Below are 27287 nucleotides of genomic sequence, written 5' to 3' on the forward strand. Positions count from 1 at the left end.
TTCTCGTTTGTAACTGCATTTATTTTGTATCTTTAAGTAACTAGATTAGTGTTTCCTTTTTCTGTAATAACATGTGTTATTTTTCTTCTTCTAATTCTAGAAGTGCAACTGCATTTGTTTTCTTCTTTATCATTCTCAAGTTTCAACGTCATTAACTTTCCGTCCATCTTGTATTTCAATTCTAATTCTTTTACTTTTATGCCCGAGTCAGATACAGACTTATTAATCGAAACCAATGCATTCTTTTTGACTAACTACTGGACCAAAATAATTTTTATTTCTTGCTTCGTTAAGGAAACGTTTGCCTCAGGAAGATCATATTTTCTAGCGGGTTGAATCGATTCATCTTTTTCATTAGGTCTAATTGTTCCTGTATAGGATTTGAAAGAAGGATTTCTACTTTTGATGACATTGTAAAAAACTTGCTGATTTCACTAAAGATTTCTAGAATGTAAAATAATACTTGGGTTTTCACAAATTTAAAAAAAAACTAAAGGAATTACAATTTAAAAAGCACAGCAACAAAGTTTCTGATATATTTCAGGCAAACGTCATATATCCCAAAGACGAGAAATGCAATTTTCTTTGTTAAGTGTTTTATCTCTTACAAAATGCAACAATAAAAAAGTGAAGACAACAAGCTTTGTAAACTTTAACAAATAATTTATTTCCTTGGAAAACCAAGATAACAATGAGAAAAAGAACTTACGGTTTTACGAAACAAATCCAAACGTAACCCAAGAATTAAAAATAGAAGTCATTTCACTTTAAAATAAAATAAAATATTTAGCCCTAAAACTGGTCACAACATAAAACACCTTGACTTCTCCAGTCTTACGGCAAGAAATACTGTTAATTCTCAAAACATCAACATAAATCTAGCTACAACGCAAAACAGATGCCTGGTTGTGGGTTAGTCCTCTGGAAAAACATAATTAATACATGTTATTTGTGACGTACTCCAAGTATGGCATCGATTCAACTTTAAGACTCATACTCTGAGAAAGAATAAAAAGAAACAAAAATGGTTACTGCAAACGATCACTGGTCCTGAATCATGGTCAGGAACTAGGTCAGCATTAGATACAATGTTTCTGTAACGTTGTTAATGTCAAAAATAAAACAATCAGTCAGGACTTAACTCTATTCCAGTAAATCAAATCAAATATACATAGTATATATATATATATATATATATATATATATATATATATATATATAATGTATATTTGATTTGATTTAATTTAATTGTCTGTTGATTAATTGTAAAATAATTATTCCATTAGATGCTATTTTAATGTAACTTTACTGGAACAGAGTTAAGTCCTATATATTTGTTTATTTATATCATGATTTTGTTACTTTAAATTTTGTTTCCAAAATAGGAGAAATGTAAGTTATATTTCGATGATACCGCTGTATGGCTGTCTCTCACAATTTAGATTTTGCATTCAATAGTCCCAACATTACAATAATTGAATTCTTCTCTAAGCTGCTTTTACGTGTATAATTCTTGATATATTTATAGCAATGGTGTTCAGTTCAGTGGGAGTCTAATCAAATGATTCATACTCAGGCGTGAATGAATAAGTGTTTCTTGAGCAGCTATGTATAATGCATGCATTATATTGATAGAAACTGGTCGTTTTTCTGTCTTTAAAGGTATCAAATCCCAAGCGTCAGCATTAAATAAACTAGTTTTAGTGTGATATATTTATAGACGGCCAGGACAATTGAGCTAAAGGAATTTATAGACTCGATCACCCAAGCACTTGCTTAATAATATATTGTTCACAGTCTCTATATTATTTGAAAATGCTTTGAAATGTAAACTAATTTCCTCTGCCTTGTTTAACACATTCTATTATGGGAAGCGGCTAGAACATTTCATTTTACCTTTTTGTTTATTTCTTTACACCTCATAACCAGAAACCGATTATACTTCGTTATGAACTATTCAACATCATTAACACAGACCCTGATGTCATTTATTATTGTGTCCAATACTGGATAATGTACTTTTGTAGGCGTTCCTTAGTGCGTCTTTGGCAACATAAATATACTGTTTACAACATTTCATTTTTTTTAAAAATGCTTATACCCAAAATGACCGAAATCAGTCACTTTAGTTTTATTCAATTTGACTCGCATGAATTCTCCGGACTGGGCTGGTTCTGAAAATAAATAGGTATTTAACGCTTTCTTCAGACTTGTTTTAACCGTTTCGGGCGACAACGTATAGCACACTGCGCTAATCTGATCGTAATTCTTGAATTTGATAATGTGGATGTGTCTGATTGTTATCTGTTGTCACATTCAAAAGCCTCGCATGCCACATATCAGTTTAAAAAAAAAAATTCAAAAATTCAATGATGATTTGCATTTCCGTATTATAATAGTTTTTGTTCAAGATCAATACAATGTCAGAAATTCAATCTTTATCCTTGGGCATGAGTTTGAGTTATATAAATCATTTTAAAATTCTGACGATTTATTTTAATTCAAATAGACAATAAACTCCTAACCGTTTTCTACCAATAAATTCCAAAATCATAGATAAGTTTCGTGTTCTCTTAAATAGCCCCAAAGTTAAAAGTACGGCGATTTCCTTTTTGACTAAATTGATTGAAATTTACATTATACATGCAATGTTTTTCCTTGTGTCTCAATTGATTGTAGTTTTGATTATAAATACAATTTTTTTCTTTGTGTCTAAATTGCTTGAATTTAGCATTATAAATACAATGTTTTTCCTTGTGTCTAAATTGATTGAAGTTTTAATTATAAATACAATTTTTTTCTTTGTGTCTAAATTGCTTGAATTTAGCATTATAAATACAATGTTTTTCCTTGTGTCTCAATTGATTGTAGTTTTGATTATAAATACAATGGTTTTCCTTGTGTCTAAATTGGTTGAAGTTTCGATCATTAATACAATGATTTTCTTGTTGTCTAAGTTGATTGAATTTAGGACAATTGCAATTCACTGTAAGATTATCAAGTACGTTTTGCAGCACAACAACAATTTATGCAAAGATCTCATACAATCAAAGGAACTAACTCATCATATTTCAATGGAATGCAGCTATTGCACACATACGCACACACATACACACACACACACACATATATATAGATATATATATATATATATATATATATATATATATATATATATATATATATATATATATATATATATATATATATATATATATATATATATATATATATATATATATATATATATATATTAATATATTAAAATTAATTCTCAATATAGTATGATTAAATATTTAATGTAGCAATAATTTTCTTCCCTAGAATACAAAATTAAAATGAGAAGAAAGATGTTACAGTATTGGGAATTCAAATTAAACTCAAATTAATCCAAGAATTACAGGGTCAAGTCCTAAAAATTTAAAGTCCTGAATAAAACTCCGTACAAGTCCGTAATAAATCTAAAAGTTGAAGGTGATTATGTGTCTGTTATAGCTCATAGCGTGTTAATATGCCAACAGTCGTTTGTTAAATCGTATGAATATAATTCCGGCTTTGAATACACTATCAATCCCAGTGAATGTCTCTTTCCAAGAATGTTATCAGCGCATCTTTGTATTTCCAGAGAAAACAATTGCTTGAATTTAATAATTTGAAGAAGTGAAAGCAAACTATAATGGACACAATATGCAATTTCAAGGTGCTAGATCTTAAAGCAACTAATACATTCCTCTCAGTTACACTTTATACATTTAATTCTCTAATTGACCTCATGTCGCAATTAGCATTTTATAACAACAAAAGCATTATATAATCGAAAATAACCTTCTAGAATGACCCTGCTGTTTACAAAACAATTACATGGAGTGTGCAAAATTCACTTCAGAAATTTCTAAACATGGACTCAAATAAACATAATTTACTTCTCCTGTTAATAATAATACTGATTTTAAACCCATACACATAGATTATAATTTGGCTATGTATTAGTTGTTTACAGTTAATAAAATACCAAGTCAATTTGGGTCAAACAGAAATGAACTCAAGTTTGGACAATGTCAAGTCCAACATACAATGTTGCAATGCAATCACATGCAATGAAATAAAATAAAACAAAACTAACAAACTAACAAAGTAAATTAAACATACATAACAATTTCCAATATTATAGGTATCGAATCAAATTATTTGTCAGTTTGTCACACTGAATAGTTTACACAGTAGTAGTATGTTGGGATTATTTGGAGTCTATAGAAAAACCAGTAAAAAAAAGGTCGTGGGGCTAGGGGAATTTAACATCGGCAAACTTAACATGCAGTAGATGGGTGATCTGATACAAAAGGATGCTTTTAGGGACAATGGAAATCTCAGTCTTAAAGGTCGTGATCAAGTCTGAGGACAAATGGAATTTAACATGAGGAATTTTAACATTGGTGGGACTATAAAAGTATAGGGCCTTTATGGGGACAATAGAAATGGAACAGGTGTGGTGACGTCACGGTACTGACTATTGTCAAGAATGTAGCAAGGTTCTGACCTAAATACGTGCTATCTTAGGAAAACACATGTATAACACATGTATAACACTAACAAAATTGTTTTTGGCAAGAAAACAAATCTTTTCGAGACATAGGAGTGGCCCTGAAAAGGGCCTTTGATTTTATGTCAACATCATTCCGTTAACACAGAGGGCACCACGTAGCTCTTCTTCTCTTCCTCAAACTTCTTCTGACTCTTCAGGCAGCCTTGTCTCTCCACACAGATTGTTCTTTTCCAAACGCTCGTATCTGTGATCCGGATAATTGTCCATGATGATCTGACATACATTGGTAAGTCTGGGTTGAACAACATCGATGATGCGAGAGTAGATGATTCAATGTTTGTCCACTTCTTGTGACGAGAACAGGTGAAGGAATTGCAGTGAAAAGCTGTTATTTAAAGTGGAAGATAGGATCGAAAATGATTGAGCTATTTCACCAATCCAAACACGCGTTCTAAAACTCAGTCACAGTGCAAAGTCGGTCTTCCAATCCGAAGAGAGATGTCTGTGACGTCACATTCCCTGTATAGATACGTTAGCGTCTGTGCTTCCATTGAATCAGTGCGACAGTATTTTCAAACATGACCGAAACTAAGAAGACGATGAATTGTTGTGCACCGGCAGTGGAGACGAAAGGTATGGTATATCAGCGGCTAACAAAGTCAACAAAGGTTTACTTCGAGAAGAGACCAATTTTAATTGGGATTAAGTGGATTTTCTTTCTTCTTTGCAAGTATTTATTCCGATACCAGTACCTTCGTCACCTTCTCCTTCTTTACTACACGTCGAAGATTTTAAACAGAGACAGAGAGAAGAATTGGGGAAATTTGTACATTATCAAAAAGAATCATAACTAGCTTGTCTCTTTCAACAGCAACATCGACAAGAAGAAGAGGCAAGAAGGAAACGACAGAAAGAAGAAGCAGCAGCAGAGAAGAAACAGGGTCTAAGAGAGAATGATGACAGTGAAAGTCAAACGGTGATGGTACTCTTAGATATTTTAACAGTTAACGAGTCTGAAACAAATGCATCAGATTTCTTAAATATGACCCAAGAGAAAAAGACCTTCCCAAGTCAAACAGCCGAATCCTGTTGCTACACCTAATATACTAACCTTAGTGGCTTCTACCTAATTTTTGACATGAGCAATTCCATTGGCAGGCCTTGGCCATGGCAAAGGCTTAAGGCAGTAAAATCGGATTACGTCCAGTTCCTGAGATTGTTTGTTTAAAAAACAAACACCCAACGGTCCCTTTCAGAGACACCTACTTTTCTCGAACAAAGGTAGTATTCATTTTGCCGAAATCAGCTACAACTCCAAACCTCTTTTTTGACCCAGGATGTACGTGTGTGAATGCGTGAGTCTAGGTCCTTATTCTAAAAAATCAAAACCAATAGACACGTTTTCTCTCTGGTCTTTTCTGGTACAAATTTTACATCCAATTCACAACGCAATACTTTAAAAAGTTCATAGACTTCATCTGTCTTTGTTCGCTATCCCTGTCGTTTTAATTTCTTCAGTTTCACATGTTTGTCTCCTCGTCTTCCTCACTTTCTCCTCGTCTTGTTTCCTTCTCTTTTTTCTCTTTCTGGACGTGTCTGGCTTCTCCCTTTTGTGAAGGTACCTCTTCTTCTATCTGTTCTGATCCACTCTCTTCGTCTTACTCCTGTTGTTTTTAGAGCATTCAGAATACCAATGTCCTTTTTTGACAATGATAACAGGTATATTGACTTTTATCTCTTCTGGCATCTGTCTTGCATTTTTCGACGGTCTGGACACACTGTAGCCCAATGCCCTTTCTTCTTACAGATATAACAAGTATCTTAACGTCCTTCTCGAAAGGAGGGGATAAGTCCGTTGGCTTGTCTGAAGAAAACTTTCATATGACACCTGGCAACGTTCTGATCATAAGTTAGATCTGTGTGGGATCTTTTATCGTTCTGGTCGGTTTGAGAGTGAAATGAACAGTGGGATGGAAGACTCTGACCCTTTATATAGGGAAGACACTGGTCTGACATGGATATAGGGACTAATGCCGTTTAACATGTAGTCATTTGACTATTTGCAGTCAAGATAATATGACCGCATCATTTGGTGGAAAAAGGAGAAGAAAGTAAGAGACAGAAACCAGATCTATCCCTGCGCACAGTAGCTGAAGCCTTTGCTCAAATTCATGACATCGATTTTGAAGAGGATATGAAGGAGCCAGAATCCAGACCCAGAGCGTCTACACCCAACAAGCGTTCACTACCATGAACCACTGAAAAGTACTAGCACATTCGAGAGACGGAAAAGCGGTCCTCTAGAAAACGTAGAACCACGGCTTACAAGTACGCTGTGAAGTTTCAAATGAGACGTACCGCTGGATAAAGCAGAAGAGTTCATCGCCGATATATGGGATTCTGTGTTGCCATACTGAAACGACAATGAAAAATCAAATAAGACGGTCGCTTGAGACTCTCCATTCATCACCAGAGTTTGAAATCCAACCCATTTGCGTCGAGTTTAGCAGCCCAGCACAATTGACAATTTCCAAAATCGTCGACAAGATTCAACAATTGCGACAATTCAACGACAAGTTTCAGATCACCGATGGAAAAGCGACACTGTTCATGACCCACGTTTCTATTCTTCAAGGGACAGGACGCAAAATGGTGTTATTGGTGGACGAACTTAGTAGCATCAAGCGTAGCCTAGTTCTAATAAACAACCCTCAAGACATGATACGTTTAGGCCGAGCCATCGTGGTGGGACAAACGTATGTCAACAAGACTGACACGGTAGAATGAAAAAGAGTCAGGGAGAACATTCGAAAATCGAACCGAGGCAAACAACGAAGAGAAGCAGAACTCCTCTCACAGCAAGCGGGGATATCCATGGACACGCCCGGTGGCATTTCTGAAATGCAAACATTGCAAGCTGTCCTGGCTCCACACTACACCTTAAAGGTGCACCCTCAAGAACGGCGCGGACCTCTGTTATTTCGAGGCAAAGGTTTCGAAGACGGAAAATACGTTCACGTCTATCATCACGATGAACATTGTGATGCCATCATCAATATTGCCCAATTCCTGGGATACAGTTATTATTGTGAGAAATTTGACTATGGCTATAACAATCAAAAGCAGCACATGCATTGTGGAACGAAATGTGAGGTATGTTTGGCCTCTAGCCCTGTCTTGACGAGGGACAAGAACAAGTGCATTTCCCTGCTTGTCAGCGAACTTTTGTCGGCCCTGCCTGTTACCAACAACATTCAAAGACGCAAGGTTCATAGACGAAAAGTGCATGCCAACTGCTGAGATTGTGCCCTACTTGTGTAACAAGGCATACGTGCCAGTAATTCCAAGGCACACAAATGTTCAGAAAGAAACGATATCACATTTGTCACCAAATCGTAGACTTGAAACATGAATGCTACATTCAAAAATACCATTCCAAACAAGAAAATGAAGATGACAGTATGAAAGGAAATTTCATTATTTTCGATTTAAAATGCATTAAAGAGACAGGCATTCATATTCCCGATTTATGTGTGGGTCATTGAGCGTGCGACAAGTGCATCCAAGGGCCTATCATTAGTCATTTCCCTCACTATCGCAAGATTCCTGGAGGACGTAACCAAAATCTTTCGGGGACCGAACACGTTGTCCGATTTTGATCAATGGATCCAAAACTCCATCGACGAGACGTGGAGTCAAGAGGACATCGAACGTAACGAGAATGTCATCGCCATGCCATGGAGATGGCTCACAGTTTTTCGGGATACGATAGACAGTTTCTTTTGAGATACTATACGGAACAAAGTAACGAACGTCGTAAAGTGACTTATAACGGAACCAAAATCATTTCAATGCAAGTGGGACAAGTGCAGTTTAAAAATTCGATGAGTTACTAAGCCATGCTGTTGAGTCGAATGCCTAAAACGTGTGGAATGGCAGAAATGACCAAAGGCTATTTGCCGCACTTTTTCAATACCGAAGCCAATCAACAAACCGTTTTACCCCATTAGCCTGAAGCTCACTAATAAGACCCCGACAAATGCGCACCGAACAACAAGAATTTTTCTACGCTTGGTAACAGAATCACACCTCGGACCCCTTCGACTTTCAGGAAGAAATGTTAAAGTATTGTCGCTCCGACGTGGCCATTTTACGGCGTTGCTATGGAAATTTCGAGAACTGTTCATGGATCATTTGAAAGAGGCCTGCACCATTGCCAAATCGTGTTTCTTATTGTGTACCGCAAAGAATTCATGCCTGAAAACACCCTGGCTGTCATTAGCCGTCAGATGACGAACTTTGTCAAACTTCAATACTCGGTCAAAGCCATACGCTCGCTACATTATTTTTGCAACAAGGAATACAAATGGATCCAACACGCCCGCAAAGAAGGTGGCGAAAACACGGAACGTAATCATTAGATGGCTGGGACGTAGAAAACCCCAAGATCGTGTACAAGTTTAAACGCATCGTTGAAAGTTAAAAGTTGGTGCACCCACTGAACCCGAGGGTCAGTTTGTACGGAGGACGGACGAATGCCACATGTTTACTGTACCAAGCCGACGGGGAGAATGGAGAAGAAATCAAATACTTGGAAGTGTTTTTGCTCTATCTATACGTGTGCAAATATTGTCGCTTTTCCGCAGAGCATCAACAATTGATGACGTAACACATCGACCTGAACAACATTCGACAATACGAAAGGATTGATCAAGTGAAAAGTCTTGCTTCCCATGAATTTGTACCATCCCGTTTTACCTCACCATTGCCAAGGAAAAATTAATGATTCCCTTGTGCCCTACTTGCGCCGAAACGAGCAATCAAGACCAACAGTGTCATCACACCAAGTAAGAACGTTCCTTGATGGGAACCTGGGTCAGCGTGGACTTGTTCAAAGATCCGGACTTTGGATACCAACTGTTAAAAGTGTACGAAAGTTACCAGTTTCTCAAGACAGAACAGTACCACAAGGGCGACGAGACACAGAAAGGCATTTTCGCGGACTACGTGGATGCCTTTTTTAAATTGATAGAAAAAGTCAGCGGATATCCTTCCTGGTGCAACACAACCGAAGACCAAATGAAATTCAAAGAGAAATACTGGGAGAAGAAAGGCATCACTTTAGATCACGTGGAGAAAAACTAAGGAAGGCGGTCGTTTACCAAAGTGATATCAAATTGCTTGTGGGTTAAAATAGCACAACGACCGAGTTTACCCAAGACGGAGTGTTTGACAGAACCTACCCGGTACTTCCAGATGATTCACGACCAACCTAAATGCATGAAACACGTAGACTTCGTTCGTGAAGACTTGATCTTAGTCAATTACGAAAAAGAACTGGACTTTGCAGAAGCCGACGAAATTGAAAATATCACCAATGCGGCCTACGTTACAGCCCATGCTCGCTTAAAAATATAAGAAGCTGTAGAATGTTAGGAGATAGTGTCCGGTACTTTGACACGGACAGTTGCATCTAGATCGATCACCTGGATCAACGTCACCATTTCATTGAAGGAGACCATTTATGAGTATGGACGGATGAACACCCCGACGACAAGATTCTAAGTTTTGCTAGTGGCAGTCCTACAATGTATGGCTACGAATGCCGAGACAAACAAGGAGAGGTGCACACGGAGTGTGAAGTGAAAGGATTGAAAATTATCGCACTAGTCGAGCGGTGAACATTGGCGTGATGAAAAAAGCTTTAAAGTCTGGACAGAGTAGAAACTTTAAAGTAACCACCTACAAGCCGCACAAGATTGTACGTTTACCCATACACCAAATCGTCAGTCGACCTCTGGAAAAAGTGTATGAAATCGTGTACCAGAAGCGAGTGCGACTTCTCAGCCACTTCACTTTGCCATACGGACACGTCTATAACGGTCAGCATATGCAGATAGTCAATCTCCAAGACTGATAGTTCATTGTAACTACCAAGACCACGCGAGAAAGATGAATCATTTTAAACATACATCATTCAAGTTCGGTGATTATCAAGTGGAATACGATGCTGTGCCTTGTTATGAGGGAGATGCCATACGCTGTGACCTCAGCGATGCAGTAAAGTATCATGGGAACTTTGCTATGATTACTACTACTACCACTACACCTACCACGGATAGTGATGCTGTGAGTGTCAAACCTAACGGATGCGAAAGCGATGCCACTCGTTACAGAATACATTATCACTTTACTGATTTTCATTTTCAATGTCATCCTTCACGTGAAACCATGCAGCTACCACCCTACGGATGTCATCTAAAACTGAGAAAACTTCTGCGTATTTCACAGTAACGGTAGAAATGAGCTTGTGAAGGACGAATATTCGTTTCCTGTTCACTTGCCTGAATATTGCAATTTTGAAAGTCCATTCCTAATGTTCCAGGGCAAATGGCCTACATATCTGGGAGTACCCCCCCCCCCAAGAATTAGCCAGAGCCGAACGATTCTAGTTGGGCGAAGTGGATAAAGTAAAGTTCTTCAGTTGCGTGTGTCACTACACGAGTGGGAGCAGAAAGATACGGCTTAGCTGGAACATATTCGATGGTCTCCGCATTGTCACTAACTACCTTTAGTGGTACCCTAGCCATTGAAGTGGCATACCATGTCGTTTAACAAACCAGATTGGCTAGGAGACAAACGGTAGACAACACTGAGACAGGTATTTAAACCCCATTTGAAAAGTGATCTTCAGCGATTACCAAACGAACTACAAGAGAAGATCTACAAGGATGTTTGACAGCGATTTTCCAGAGCAAAATCTCAATTGGTGACTGTGGAACGTTTGTGTCGATAAATTCACAAGAGGAAAGTGAAAAAGTCAACAAACTTGTCAGATTTATCTGGATCAATTCTGCATTTATCCGATTATTCCGATTTAAACCGTTTACATTAAAAGATTTTATGGACATTCTTGACCGTTACCCTGAATGGCAGTGGTCAGAAATTACTATGTCCATTACTTTCGTTCTAGGAGAAAATTTTAAATAAAATAATACTGTCTGAATAGATCATTGATACGTTACAAGAGAACATTCGTGATTTTCCCGTGGAGCTGAGAGAACGCCTTTACTGAGAGCTGGTCAAAATACGAGTGAAACGCAAACAGCAATTGCATCTGTCACGTCACCGATGTTTAAATCAATGTCACATGAATGTTATAAGATGATTGATTCATATGAAAGTGTTTCAGTGGTCAGATATTGTTAAACTGGACGTGGGAGACAAGGATTGGTTTGTTGTGACTCATTGTGTGTACCACATAGTTGACCTACTGCAACGAATTCCAGATGAAGAGTTAGAGGGTTTTCAAAATCTTTCACATAACGTAAACTTATTTCAAGAGGAAACTTCTGAACTGTGTGTTGCGATGTGCAAATTAATGACTAAACCATTTAGATTCGCTACTGGAGTACAAACATATTTGTGTAGACAGAAAGTATACTTATTGCATTCTACTAAAAGAGGAATAAAAACGACCTACCATGCCACAACCTTTATCAGTGGTGTAAACAACAGAGTCCGTGGAAGGAAATCAATGAAAGTATTCAAACGATGGAGGATTACCAATATTTATTACGACAACTGTGTCCCATGAATCGGGGTCGACGTGTGGTGTGTATGTTTGCGACTTGCTTTCTGGGTTTTCGTTTACCAGTCGATTCCTTGTGAACTCTTTGCGAACAATACTTACCACCAAATAAATGTCCATGAGGGACGCATTTTGTTAAAAGACTTGCGTTTAAATTTGGATACTTCTCGACCTCTCCGGGAAAAAAGGTTCGTCAACGTTTAGGTTTTGTACGACGATGTGTGTGTAGCATGTGACTTACACCCTCATTAGACAGATGTACGTGACTGGAGAAATTGGGGTTTCGAGGCTTGGACTAAAATGTGGCCAATTATGCCCAAGAGTTGTGACGCTAAATTCAAACGTCCGGTGGAAAAACGTAATTTTTTCAATCTGTTTTAGTGACGGTGTCAGAAGAAACAGAACGAGACACCAAGGACAACCACTCCCTTCAGGAATTAATTGTCATAGACATTCCCGAAGGACCATTCCGCGAGGACTCCAATGTGACTGTACACAATGTAGAGACTGTAAGAATATTACATACTGTCCCTAAGACACATTGGTTACCAAAACAATGTTGTACAGAGGCTTGTTTTTATTCCACTTTGATCGGTTTGATGTGTATTTTATCGCTGTACCTATTGTACCCTTAGGCTTTTATGTATTTTTGTCTTTCTTGTAGTTCCATTAAAAAAAGTTCAATAAACATGTCCTGAAAAAATTATAAAGGTCTTGTCTTGCCTGTCTTCGTGTCAAAAGTGGCATTCCCTTCAGTATGGCTACCTCTTCTGTATATGCTCTCTCTTGCTCCACTTTCAAAGTCATTAAAGAACACTTAAGATCGTGCCAGTTGGGAGGCCTTTCTGTCTTTGCTATCCCTTTAACATGTTAATTGCTGGACCTAGTGGTTCAGGCAAAACCGAATTTGTCAAACTTTTGATCGAACTTAAACATCATTTGATCGATCGTCCGCCTCAATGGATCGTGTGGTGTTACAAAGAGTGGCAATCGGCGTGGTCTCTTGCGAGAAAGTAAAGGCGATTCCATCGTCTTTGCGGAAGGCATTCGTGTCTTACCCCAGCCAAACCCATCTGGTCATTTCCACGACATATTAGGAGAAGACGAAGAATAAATTAAACTGTGGTTTACGCGCAAAGGGTAACATCGTAATGCCAGTGTCATTTGCATCACCCAATTCTCTTTTCAAAAACGTAAACCCTTCGCACCTTCAGTCTCGATGCTCATTAAGTGGTCATGTTTAAAGGCCCTAGAGATCAATTGCAAGTGCAAGTCATAGCCAAACAGTTAGGAACGCCTTCGCTGGTTCATGCGTGCGACGATGCCACTCGCACCCCACACGCCTATTTACTCGCCAATATAAAACCCACTACTCCCGATTATTTGCGATTTCGTACCCATCTATTTCACCACTGGTGCCAAGACGGGAGACCTGTCTTGTACACGTCCCCGTCGTCGACTTAGCAATAAGAACAGCAAAAATGTCTATAAAACCAAGGACACTTTGAGTCTGTGTCACATAGCATCAACATGACGTCCCTTCAGTATCATCTTCCCGTCAAATTGATTCATTCCTTGTACGGTGTCAGTCGCGAAAAAAATCCAAACATACTTGCTCGTGTCTTAGAAGCCAGTCTCAAGGAAGTATTACGATAGTTTACGGTGAAAGCGCTTCAACTACTGCAAGACATCCGCATCGACACTCAGACCAATGAAAGAATCATTCTGAAATCGTGTGGTAGCGGTTCTCTATGTGGTGTCATAATTTGCTCCTTCTTAAAATGGGATCATAATGTACACAAAAATCTCCCAATAAAACAAAACAATCCCAAAAAGCCAAACGGACCCAAAATAAGAAAAAGAGTAAGTGTGTCAAGACCAGGTCACAGCCCCTGAAAAAGAAAAACCCACGGAAAAAGAAACAGAAACGTCAACAGAAAAAGAAAAGCCCCAGAAAACAGCTTATATTCGAAAGTAAGACACTTCAGCCAGGACAAAACCTTACACTCGCAAACCATGCGACCAGTGATGGTCGAAGCGTCTCTAGTAGCCTCGGCTTCTTCCACTTCTCCTTTGTTAGAGATGCCTGCCAAACTCAATTTGACACCCGTTCTTCCTCATTTGATGAAACAATGGAAACCCGTGTCTCCCAGTACTTCTCATCCAGCGGTGACACCATCCTCTCTAGCTGCAGTGGCAGCAGCTCAGGAAGAACCCGCTCAAAAATCAAAGTTCAAGAGATATCAGGTATGTTGCAGAGTTTCCTGGATTTGTCCAAGAAAGAACTTTCCAGATTTAGTGCGTTACGAACCCCTCCACGACGTTTGATGCCTGTCATCAAGTTGATACGACGTAAAGACAATCAGTGGCGGCGGATTTCAGTATAAAAGAGACTTGCAGTAAAGGATGGGGATTAGCGTTTTTGTGCTTCTGAACGCCCAAAGATATCCCCTAAAACAAGTGCACACACTCTCTGATTAATAAAAGAAATAAAAGGAAAGGACTTCCTCCTCGTTTATTCAAATATTGGGACATGTACTTTATCATGTCCAAAGCTCCTTCACCAATGCTAAAACAACTCATTCAAATAGCCTCCAAAGATGTCATCGATACCGTGTGTGAATGTTGCTTGAATGTCTTGATAGGCACGATACCTTTGGCTCCACATCAGAAAGAATGCATAGCCAAGCATCGACACGTTGTTTGCAAATGGTCGAAAAGAAAATACCCATCCGTCAAAAGAATGAGGAAGAATTTGTCCCATGTTATTAGGACCATTGATGTAAGGAGTATTAGGAACAATGCAAGGAGGAATCATTGGAGCAAGATAAAAAGGGAACAAGAAAATAAAAGGGACTTCTGGAGTCAAAAGATCTCAGTCGTGATCATTGATATTTGATGGAAGGACGAAACCTTGCTTTAGTGCCTTACAAACGAATGATGAAATACTATCGTTGGCACGAAGAACCGACCCCGCATTTGATTCCCAATCCTTATTTGACCTAGATGTTCTGGTTACAACACGAATTGAAGTCGATACAACTCTTTCAAGAAAGCTTTAGATGAAACAGCTCTGAGTTCACGCTGAAAGATTGTAAAACTCTGATGAAAAGTCCATCACCATCACCACCACAGCAATACTTCCAGAGGTCAAAAGAGACGCAGCGCCTCAAATGCCCGAGGAAAAAGAGGTACGAGAAGTCTTTCAAGCACCGTCAGCAGCTCCCATTCCTAGTAAGATTTCAGTGTCCTTGTTGACCCCTTCCCCCACTCCCCACCGAGAAGAACTTAAAGGTTGGGATAAAAAGATGATGTCCATTCTTCCTTCGACAGAAGTGAAAAAGAAAGAAAGGAAACTAGAAGTGAAAAAGAAAAAGATACTAAAGCCATCACATTACCATCCCCACCACCATCACTTCCCTCGACTTCTGCTCACATGGCACATCGGACACGTAAAGCCGTTTCCGAACCACCATTTCTCCCGATCCAAAGTAGCATCAGCGAAAGAGTGGGTGACTTATTAAAAATGTAGAGGGTGTTAACTAGGATTTACTACGATCCATCCCATCCTGCAGGTTACGGAGGAGTTAAGAAATTGTATCGTGCTGCAAAAACTCGACTGAAAAGTGTCCGTTTACCTCAAGAGCAACGATGGTTACAATAACAAGCCACGTACAGTTTACACAAGCCCATTAGCAGAAACTTTTCCAGAAGTTGGACCCAAGAAGAGGGTATTGATCATCAATGGCTAGCTGATTTGGCCGATGTCCCTCTTTTGGCCACCTGCAATCGTAAGTACAAATATTTGTTTTGTGTCATCGATGTCTTTTCCAAATTAGCCTGGGTCGTGCCATTGACTTCCAAATCAAGCAATGAATTAGTGCGAGCTCTAAAACTCGTGTTGAAACAAAGCGGTCGTCACCCTATTCGATGGCAAACCGACAAAGGCACCGAATTACTGAACCAATCTTTCGAAAAAGAATTAAAGAAATGTGACATTCATTTTTTTACAACAGAGGATCCCGAAACCAAATTCCTCATCGTGGAACGCTTTCAAGGCACTTTTAAAGAACGCATGTGGAAATATTTTACGCATCAACACATTCCCAAGTACATCGACGTCTTACTGCATTTTGTTCAAGCGTACAACTAATCTTACCATCGGAGCATCTGACGTGCCCCCCGCCCCAGAAGTGACTCCCGACAAGATGTGTTTTGAGCGCCTGTTTGTTATGTCCCCGACGGTGACTGTCCCCAAGAAAGGTGGAGTGTTTTCAACAGGAGATTGGGTGCGCATTGGCAAAACCAAACGCACTTTCGACAAAGGTTACTTACCCAACTAGACCACCAAAATGTTTCGTTTTACTGAACGACTAAGTGACGTCATCATGCTGTCTATAAATTGGAACATTGCCAATTTGAGTTTGCAACAAGGAGACAAACATTTAAAGAAACATTACTGAGCAGTTGCATCGTTTACCTTCTTCCCTATCCTTCCCTGAAATACTTCTCGAACGGGAACAACGGGAGTCTTGTGACCAACGTCAGTCACCACCATAACAACAACAACAACCGAAATAATCCTCTTTTAGACACTACTCTGATTTTGATCGACCCCTCGGACAGCAGCAGAACACTCGAATTATGAACAATGATAACCAATTTTACTTGACGCTACTTAATGACAGTTCCATGGAGGTGTTTGACAACAATATCTAGTGCTGTTTCACGGTCAAATTACCTCAGAACATCCAATTAGATCACGATGCCAATTGTGAAGTGGCTTTGGTAGAAATCATTTACCCTGCTGAAGTGCTAAATGTCCTTGAAAACCAAACAAATGTGAGGTCGAGGTTCTGAACGGTGCAGTGCAACAAACCATGATTAACACTGAACAACAAACAAAATTCACTGCAAATCGAGCATACCCAACATTTCTCCTACATTGAACATCTATGAGTTTAAAATTAACTCAGGTTATTATTTTAGCGGCCAACATCTGGTGGACGCGTTTGCTGTCAGATTCAATGCAGCATTTGAGAATGTCCTGACCAAACTGAACAAACCTGTCACCATTGAGCAAATAAAGTGGACCGTCGCCTCCTGATCAAATTTGATAATGACGAATATAGGATAGGTATTAGATTTTGTCCTGAATTGTTTGACATTTTAGGTGGAGACCACAATATGGTCACGCACAAGAGTTACCAAAACGGTCACCATACCAACCATTATGAATAACATGGACTTTGTGAGGTATTTTCGATCCCCTGTAGAACTGAATCAAGGACTCAATTTGGTATTTGTGTATTCTGATGTGGTGGAGTACAACGAGGTGGGACACACATCCATGCCGCTACGACGTCATTCCTTTCAAAGTGGATGCTGTCACGAAAACTTAAGAGGAAGGTGAAAAATCCTATCAAGTTTACCGCGAATTTGTACATCCTCAATATGTTCCCGTCAGTAAGTCCTCTTATGACACTGTCAATATTGTTATAAAAGGAGATCTGGGACAAAATATTACATTCTCCAGAGAGAAAGTCACGGGGAAACTCCATTTTTGAAATCGATTCTCTATCGTGTTCTAAGTCACGTATCCAGTGTACGGAAGCGTCGCTCGACTGCGAGGACATGGTCTGTGAGATATGCTGAAATCGGCCTTTTGTTTCGTGGCCCCCGTTTTAAAACCGATGTGACACGAGGATTGTACGCATTGAAAGATGTCGCCTTGACGCAAGGCAAAGAACTTCTCCAAAATGTCATCATCGACAAACAAAACCCTAAAAAAGCTATCTTTAGAGCAGAAAACAATCTCTTCATTAAAACAGGCAAGAACATTTTGGGTCGAAGAGAGACTCCTATAAATGCCCTGGACACTACTGAGTCAGGCATTCATGTTTCCCTGACGCCACAGCAAGGACAAGAAGCCTTCACACCCCTAGAGCTAGAAAGGCTTAAAAAAGGAACCTTCCGATACTTAGACGTTGTTGACAGTTACACAAGCGGTTGTTCATTGGTATCGTGAGCAATTCCGCCTTCAACGGACTTCACAATGAAAATCATTTCCAGTTTAAGCACTATTACGTGTCCAAAATCGAAGTCAGTCACGATGGCAAAACATTGTGTACCAGACCCTTTGAACCTAACTTTACCCAGAAGAATTACTTGAGATTGTACTTATCCCTGTACGAAGCCACCGGACAGTTAGAAACCAACACCAGTCACGGCATTACGTACAAGGAGTATGCAGGAGGCTATACTTTGTGGGCTTTTGATTTCACTCCAGACCAAGGCAGCCACGAAGGGCATTTCAACTCTATAAAATCCGGTCAGATTCGTGTGGAACTTCAGTTTAATCAAACTAAAGTCCGTGACGAAACTGAATCAAGGACTCAGTTTGGTATTTGTGTATTCTGATGTGGTGGAGTACAACGAGGTGACGAAAGGGTGAACTTTAGTTTGTATGCCGAATTCGATAATACGATAGAAATCAACCGTTTGAGAGAAGTCATTCTAGACTGTTAGAAGATATGGAAGACTGTAATCCCCCTTTCAGTAGTGGAGAATATATGGAAATGGCATTGGAGGATACTGTGGAAGTAGAACCCCAAGACAAAGACGAAATAACGTAGTGATGAAGTCCAGATGGCTAGAACAAGAACCTACATTTAGTCTCCTGTTTCGCCAAACACCTAGCAGAAAAAAATACTACTTTGATCAAGAAAGATTGCTATGGATGTCAGAATGATCATCCATGTCAGATTCAACACGATAAATGTCTCATACTGAGTCAAGAAGAAAATTGGACGAGTATCTGGATGAAGCTGGGAATCTCATCTCGGAAGAAGCCGAGTTGCATCAGTGGTATAAAGACTTGCGTGATCATTCCTCTTATCCATTGATGACTGTAGTGATCCATCACATCGAAGGTCTCTTGGTTCAAAGTGCGGACACGAATCGAAGAAACGGTTACTTGTCAGACATTTTCAAGCAAAACGTTCGGATTGAATTCATAATTTATCATTACCCGTGAACAAAGGAAAAAAGAAAACAACAAAACACAAATAAATGATACCTGGGAACTGTATTACCATATGAACCACAGTTGGTACACTGCTTCTTGGAATCCTGTCACGTGTACCAAAGATGAACTGCCTCATCGCACACTTCAAGACTGTCCAGCTTATATCATCAACACGGACGACAGTCATCTCCCAGAAACCTACTGGGTAGCCGTCAACATTCCTAAAGAAGGTTGTGTGGAGAATTGTGATTGCCACCTTTGGAAGGCGACATCATTGACTTTATGAGAAGAAATGCCCAGGCGACACGATACAATAATGTGACATTACAAGGCACAGATTCCATGGTGTGTGGACACTATTTGTGTATTTTCTTCATAAACGCAGTACTGGGTGTTCATTAGAACATTTAGTGACTTGTTTTGATCGTCACTGTTCTAGAAACGATGACAAAGTAGATCGATGGTTTTGTGACCATTATGGTTATATTTTGTCTTGAGCTAGGAAACGTAGTGTACATCAATGGCCCAATGACTTCCATCAGAGAAAATCTAGCTTCACTTCACAACGTTTTCAACCTTGTCAGAAAAAGATCGTTATTTGAAAACTGTTTGTTTGTTTCTTTGAAGAAAAAAATTATGGTTAATTATAGGTTGTTTAAATGTTTGAATAAAAATGTTGTGTTTTGGAAAAATTGTATGTCGTTCGTTTTAAATTATATCATGATACATGCTGTTTGACTTCTTTCTATCCCTCATCCTCAAATCAAACTATCATAGCGTTCTGACTCTAAACATTGTAGGGATGTTTTTTACCGCGTCCGCGCTTGAACCATATAAATCGGAGTAATCTCTATTCTGACAATATAAGATTGGATCCTCGGAACATACCCAGAATGTTAATGAATAACAACCCTAGCCTCAATCTCAAATATATAAATATAATTAACTTTATACATGAATCTGGGTTACAAAATAAAATATAAATAATTCAGTGATTTACAACTAGGAGACAGGCTAACAAACTAAATGTAAGGACCAATAAGATCAGATGCCTTTCACATGTCTTAGCGACCCGAGTATTCGACAAAGGTAGCTGTCTTATCCAAATAGTTTTATCCTGAAAATAACATCAAACAACTAGTACAGGCTACCAAACTTAAATATAGGGAATAAATAAGATCACATGTCTTTGACACGTCTTAGAGACCCCATTATTCGGCAAAATTATATGTCTTATCCAAACAGATTTAGCCTGAAATTATACATCACATAACTAGTATACAGGTTAAGAAACTTAAGGGGAAAAAATAAGATCAGATATCTTTGACACGTCTTAACAACCCGAGTATTCGGCAATTATATCAGACTTAACCAAATAGACGTAGCCTGAAAATAAAATAACACCAAACAAATCTAACCACATAAAATAACACCTGACAAAAAAGGCAACTAGGAAAAGAAATAGGGAGGAAAAAAGGGGGGGCATTTGATGTTTCAATCCCCTTGTTTTTCTTCGGAAAAAGGGAGAAATAAAAAAAATCCTTTTTTTTTTATAAAATTTCTCTTATAGCTATTTCTCTCATATATTCAGTCAAATCACTCCTTTTCCCTTTCTCTAAACTATACCTGATAATCTAGCATACACGTAACATCATCAATACCTCTGAAAATTTAACACTCTAGATGACAATAATATCAATATCACGAGAAATTATAAGCCCCCAAAATTAGAGCATATAAGGTGGTTCAACACCCAAGACCATCAGGGCCCGCCGCACAAAGTGGCAAACCTATAAAAATCTTAGGAAAGAAAGACCTCAAATTAGCATCTATAAGGTGAGCTAAAACACCAACGACTATCAGGCCCAGCAGCACAAGGCTGTAAATAAAACAACGATATCCTAAATATAAGGTGGTCTACAAAGTCCAAAAGCATCAGGACCAGTAAAACAAGGTGGCAAACGTTACTAAAAACTGTCACTTAAGATACCTCTTCTAAGCTAAATTCTAAACTCAAAACAGCACAGTTTTTGTTTCAAAATTGTGTAGGACGACAATTTAGACCCGATACCCTGAAGTCTAGGTACACCGACCTGTGACCTTGGAGCAGCCTTTCCACCCTTTCTACCCTTGCCACGTCCAGACATAAAAAAACAGCGTGCAGTGCACGCCCTTAATACCATTGAAAATTCAGTACCAAACATATGAGTGTGTGATGGGTTCATTCCCACTCATACATACCTAAATATAGTTAAGTAGTGACGACGGAATAGGTTGAGTGTGTTCTGGTTCTATTCTCACTCACCTTCAAGCCCTCCATTCAGATAGTTAGGACATCTTGTAAGGTCCACTGTCTAACGGCTTCAATTAAAAAGTGCTCCCTGAGCACATAAATGCCTGGGGGAAGTAGCTCCAATTCCTTCCTCTAGGAACAGTTAAATAACCTACGTGTAGGCATAAAGCAGAGGTTCATGCTCGAAAGCGCGCAAACCTCTTTAATCCAACGTAGATAGATAGCAAGTCTGACCAGTAATTGTTGACTCGCCCTCCTATGAACATGCCTTCTAGTTTAGCTAAACTAAACGAAGCCTACTTACATTTGCACCGTGTCAGGCAAAGTCTGATACCCAAGCTTGAAGAGATAGAGACTGTATGAATGCTGAAAGTGGCCGGAGACCTGATAGGTGAGGTCTTCAGAGAGGAAATCAAGAAAGAGCAAGAAGAGTGGACGGAGAAGTACAGACTTCAGAAGCAGAAAGAGCAGCACCAGCAACAGCAGGAAAGTCCTCAGGGTCCTGCAAACTGACGTTTGGGATGATGAGGCCACTCAAACTGCCTCCGCACATTCAGCAGCTACAATTAATTGGGACAATGACTGGAACCTCCGTTGTGTCTGTGGTGCACGGCCTAGGTGATGTCACCATTAGCCATGTGCATCTGAAGTTCAAAACAACAGCCCTTCTCAGAGCTATCCAATACTCGAGAAAAGAGACCATTCAAGTGGAGAATCGTTGTAAGTGTGGATTATAAACACTAACTCCTTTCCTGGTGTGTGTGTGTGTGTGTGTGTGTGTGTATGTGTGTGTGTGTGTGTGTTTAAATGAGCTCTCGTATGTTTGTGTGGATAGTAGAGTGTGTGTTTGCATGAGTTCGAGTACGTTTGTGTGGATAGTATATATTAGCTTTTAGATGGTATATTTTGGGGCCTGTAATCGTTCGCGTACGTTTGTGCGGATAGTAGATCTTAGGGATTTTGATAGTATATTTTTAGGGTTTTACCCTTCCCTTCTGTGTTGATAGCAGATAATATGTAAAGTGAGTGTAAGGGATGATTTCCTTCATGTAACTGCTTGACAAAACTAAAGTAAAGCGTCTGTCATTCGAGATATTCTGAGAAATAATTAAAGAAGAAGATGGCTTGTAACACAATCGACAAAGTGAAGACTTTACAGGAAGTGGTGAACAATTTGGGGATGATTGAAGCGATGCTGGTAAAACTGGATGAGAATCACTGTTATCACAGGCCCCATAGAATCAAGATGGAAACAAACAATTTAAGAAAGTATAAGCAAAGACAAAGGGAAAAAATGGAACAAGAAAAAAAAGAGTAGGAGGAGGAAGAGGATAGAAGAAGACTGAGAGCATATAACGAAAAAATAGAAAAAGAGAAGAAAATGAGAAGTGGAAGAAATAGGAGGAAGAGAAGGAGAAACAGGAGGAGGAAAATAATAAGACAAAATGTGTAGGACAGAAAATAAGAAGCTGTTGAAGAATATAGGAAATTAGAAGAAAAAGAAGAAACCCAAAGGCTTTCTTCCGGGCCACTCATATGTGTAAGAAATATTTCTTGCCTAAAACAAACCTTTTTAGTGTTATACATGTGCTTACCTAAGATAGCACGATTTCAGGTCAGCCCCTTTCCACATAATTGCCAATAGTTAGTACCGTGACGTCACCCCACCTGTTCCATTCCTATTGTCTCTATACGGGCCCAATATTTTTATAGTACCACCCATGTTAAAATTCCTCATTTTAAATTCCACTTGTCTCCAAACATACCCACGACCTTTTTGACTGAGATTTCCCTTGTCCCTAAACGCCCCCTTTTGTATCAGATCTCCCATCTACTCAATGTTAAATTTGCCCATGTTAATTTCCCCTTGTCCCCAAACAGTCCCATGACCTTTTTGACTGGGTTTTCCATAGTCCGCCAACAGCCCCACTACACTACTCGCACACACACACACACACACACACACACACACACATATATATATATATATATATATATATATATATATATATATATATATATATATATATATATATATATATATATATATATATATATACAGAGATATGTATATATACATATATATACACCCACACATATATATATATACATACATACATATAGATATATATAGATATATATACATATATATTTATAGATATATACATACATATATATATATATATATAGAGAGAGAGAGAGAGAGAGAGAGAGAGTGAGACTGAGAGACAGAGAGAGACAGAGACAGTGAGAGATAGAGACATAGAGAGAACGAGAGAGAGTGAGAGACGGACAGACATACAGACAGACAGGGAATGAGAATATCAGCAAATTGCATGGAAATTGGGTTTGCATTGTTAACGTTTCTTTTTCAGAACGAAGAGTTTCAAGCTAAAATACTCGCAAAGATGAATAAGAAATGTCTCTTTATGATTTTGGTGTCTGCATCTGCATTCGGCATCTATTTTGGTGCAGACTTTGTCAATCGTCCGCATCCGACGACAGGAGAATACAACGAAAGTGTTATGCAAATAAACGATCTTGTCAATCGTACGTATTCGTCAAAACATAAATACGGAGAAACATTTGGTCGAATGACAGCTCGTCTTCCAAATGTTGCAGCTGTATGGAACCGCCTCACGCAATTGAGAATCAAAAAGATCAGAGAGATTTATTTTACTTCATGGGATAATGTTATCACACCTTATGCAACAAAATATATGATAGATGGAAGGGATATTTGTAATTCTTCATCTCCTCCCTTTTTATTGGTATTTGTACTTTCCCTACCCATCAATACCATGCAGAGACAAGCTATAAGGAGAACGTGGGGAGATTCTGCGAGTCAGAAGTCCTCATCTTTTAACATATCTGCTAAGCTGGCATTCATGCTTGGAAGAATGACAGATGGAGCTATGTTTGACAGACTCGTGCAAAACGAAAGTACTGAGTACAAAGACATCGTACAATTTGATTTCCGCGAGTCAACTTACAATCTGACAAGAAAAATGATGTTCGGTTTAAGATGGGTAAAATCATATTGCGACAGCGTCAAATATATTCTGAAAGTTGACGATGATACATTTATCAATGTAGCTAGGTTTTCCGATTATTTGTTGACAGATTCAAATATCAACAATAAAACCATACATGGCTACGTCTATCATTACGGTGGACCGGTGCTGAGAGCAGGTAAGTATGCAGTTAAGGAAGATGAACTTCCAAGCTCTCGATACCCTCCTTACGTCAGCGGAACATCATACATTTTGCCTTACGACGCAATACCTGATATGCTTGATTTAGCAGAAAGACTGCCTTATTGTCCTGTGGATGATGCCTTCATGACTGGCGTTATGCGGGTTATTTTGGATATGAAAATTAAGCATTCTGGTGATTTTACTCATGTGTCTGAGACGAAAATCGATCCGTGTTCATTACACTCAAAAATTGCAGTAACAAACATAAACAACAATTGTATGAACGTATTGTTGAACTTGACTACTCAGGCTAGAGTAATAAACTGCACACAATACAGGTTTTTCAGCAACAACGTATGTTCAATTTTTGGATAACAACTTTCGGATCTTTAATATACCACATTGTGCCTATTGGTACACGTAAATACACAACGTAAGGTAAATGTTGTGGGATACGTATAATCATAAAGAGTAAAGATAATAATGACCGTTCTAATGTTGCGATTCTAATATAATTAATGATAGTAATGACATATAATTAACGACCATTTTGTTACGCTGATCTTTGGATGTAAGACAGGATAATAGAATTTCTTTCTGACTACATGAATATGCAAAACTATTGCCATTAGAAACAAATGAATTTTTTTATTAGCTTTTAACTTCATGCGTTCTGTGTACCTGTACATTTACCTCTGCACCTACATAGTCCTCTCTATCTTAACCTTTCAAACGTCTATCTATCCATCCATCCATCTATCTATCTATCTATCTATCTATCTATCTATCTATATATATATATATATATATATATATATATATATATATATATATATATATATATATATATATATATATATATATATATATATATATATCTTTGCAACGCAATGTCTTTGTTATGTTGTATATTTAATTTATATTGTCTATTTCTTAGGTTTTACATTTTTATTTCATTATATGCTGTTTATAACATAACATTGTATCAGATAAATGACTGTGTTCAGTCAGTGACAATTTTGTAAGCAACTATTGTTTTCTCTGAGTGAGGATCATTATCTTAAGCTGAATCAAAGACATTGTATTTTTTATGGTCAGACTACGTGACGATTGTCATGTTTTATTGCTGGTTTGATGACAGAGTCTCTAATATTAAATTTTTTTTCGAAGAATGTACTTTGATCCTTATGCGGAGTCTGTTTTTACGTCCTCGTTTTACATGTTAATTTTTTTTTTTTTAAGAATTATTCGTTCATCGTTTGTTGACCTTAGCAGAATCAATTATATTATTGTTGTGTCAAGAAATTCATTTTGGCTGGAATTTTATTTATTCAAATCATTTAACTCAAGTGATTCTTCTCTGAATATGCTTGGCTATATACAAAAAAAAAAAAAAAAAAAAAAAAAAGAAGACATTCTTCGAATTAGAGACTAGGATTCATAGTGGAATTGAAAACAAGGATTTTACTCTTGAATTGTATTAATAATAATAATCATGAAGACTTTGTATAGCGCCTAATCTTTAGAAGCTCTAAGCGCTTTACAACATTAGAAAACGCATATATCATAAAAATATATATAATGATATGATTACAAAAACAAACACCCTAAAATTAGAAAACATAAAAAACATGCTGAAAATATTTAAGGTAGGAAACATTATTAGGTCTTCAAGTTTGTTCTTGCAGTCGAAATAAGTTAGTTTTAAGAAATCTATTGAACGGGATCACTGTCTTTGTGTCCAAGTTGTTGGGCCCTGATATGCAAAAGAACGCTGTCCATGTGACTTTGTTTCATAGTAGGAATAATGAGTATACGATTGTCAGAAGAGGGGCGAAAGTATCTTGCTGGTATGTACAAAAATGGATGAGGTCGGACCGTCAGTGAAACGTAGCACAGAGAACAAATTTTGTGTTTGATTCTGGATCGAATGGATAGCCAGTGTAGGGTACAGAGCAGCGGGAAGGTGTGCTCTAATCGTGGTCTTCTAAGGATGATCCGAGCAGCTGTATTTTGAACTTTTGATCCTTGATCAATTTAATGTTGGTGTTGCTGATATTTATTGTTTGAGGTAAAGGATGTGAATGAGAAAGTCTTTGTGCTGTGATCAGAATGACCTCAGTTTTATCATCATTCATCTGCCGCTTGTTACATGTCATCCATGATTTATTGTGATCCAATAAAAGACTGTTGGCACATCAACATCATACAAGCCAACCAGAAAAACGAACACATTCAGCATTGGATTCAAACTGGATTTCCAGTAAAGTTTGTTCAGAACTTTAATTATTAGGACTTGTATATATAATTTTAGGATTATTTGGGATTTAATTGGCAACTGAGTATGTTCGGTTTTTTTTCTTTCTTACTTTTACATTTTTGAACTCTACAAGGCTTGTAGTTTTTCATTCATTTCTATTATTTATTTCAAGACCATAGAGTCATACAAGAGATGTAGAGGCTCGTCCTTTTTATACGAAATTTCTAACACATTTTAGAAAATGTTCATTTTGAAACTGTTTCTGGAATGTTATATGCCCAATGAAATAATTAAGCTTTTAGAAATCTTAATATCATCTAAAGTGAGAAATTCTATTTCAAATCTCGCACGGAACACCTTGATAACGGATAATTTT

General features: G+C 38.1%; 1 protein-coding gene across 3 annotated transcripts in view; it reads left to right on the forward strand.

Annotated features, from left to right (window-relative positions):
- The window catches only part of LOC149791528 (beta-1,3-galactosyltransferase 5-like), a 258369-nt gene that overhangs the window by 149562 nt on the left and 81520 nt on the right, over nucleotides 1-27287 (forward strand). The window contains exon 2 of one of the 3 annotated variants that reach the window (XM_089970058.1): nucleotides 23830-25361. The exons of the other annotated variants lie outside the window; for them this stretch is intronic. Within the exon in view, the coding sequence (XP_089826184.1) occupies nucleotides 23863-25026 (1164 nt within the window). The 5' untranslated portion in view covers nucleotides 23830-23862 and the 3' untranslated portion in view covers nucleotides 25027-25361. Of the gene's footprint in view, nucleotides 1-23829; nucleotides 25362-27287 lie in introns of those variants that run through there. 3 annotated transcript variants of the gene reach the window in all.

The sequence above is a fragment of the Sinohyriopsis cumingii genome, chromosome 9 (assembly GCF_028554795.1).
Source record: "Sinohyriopsis cumingii isolate HCF-2022 chromosome 9, ASM2855479v2, whole genome shotgun sequence".
NCBI classification, from domain to species: Eukaryota; Metazoa; Mollusca; class Bivalvia; order Unionida; family Unionidae; genus Sinohyriopsis; species Sinohyriopsis cumingii.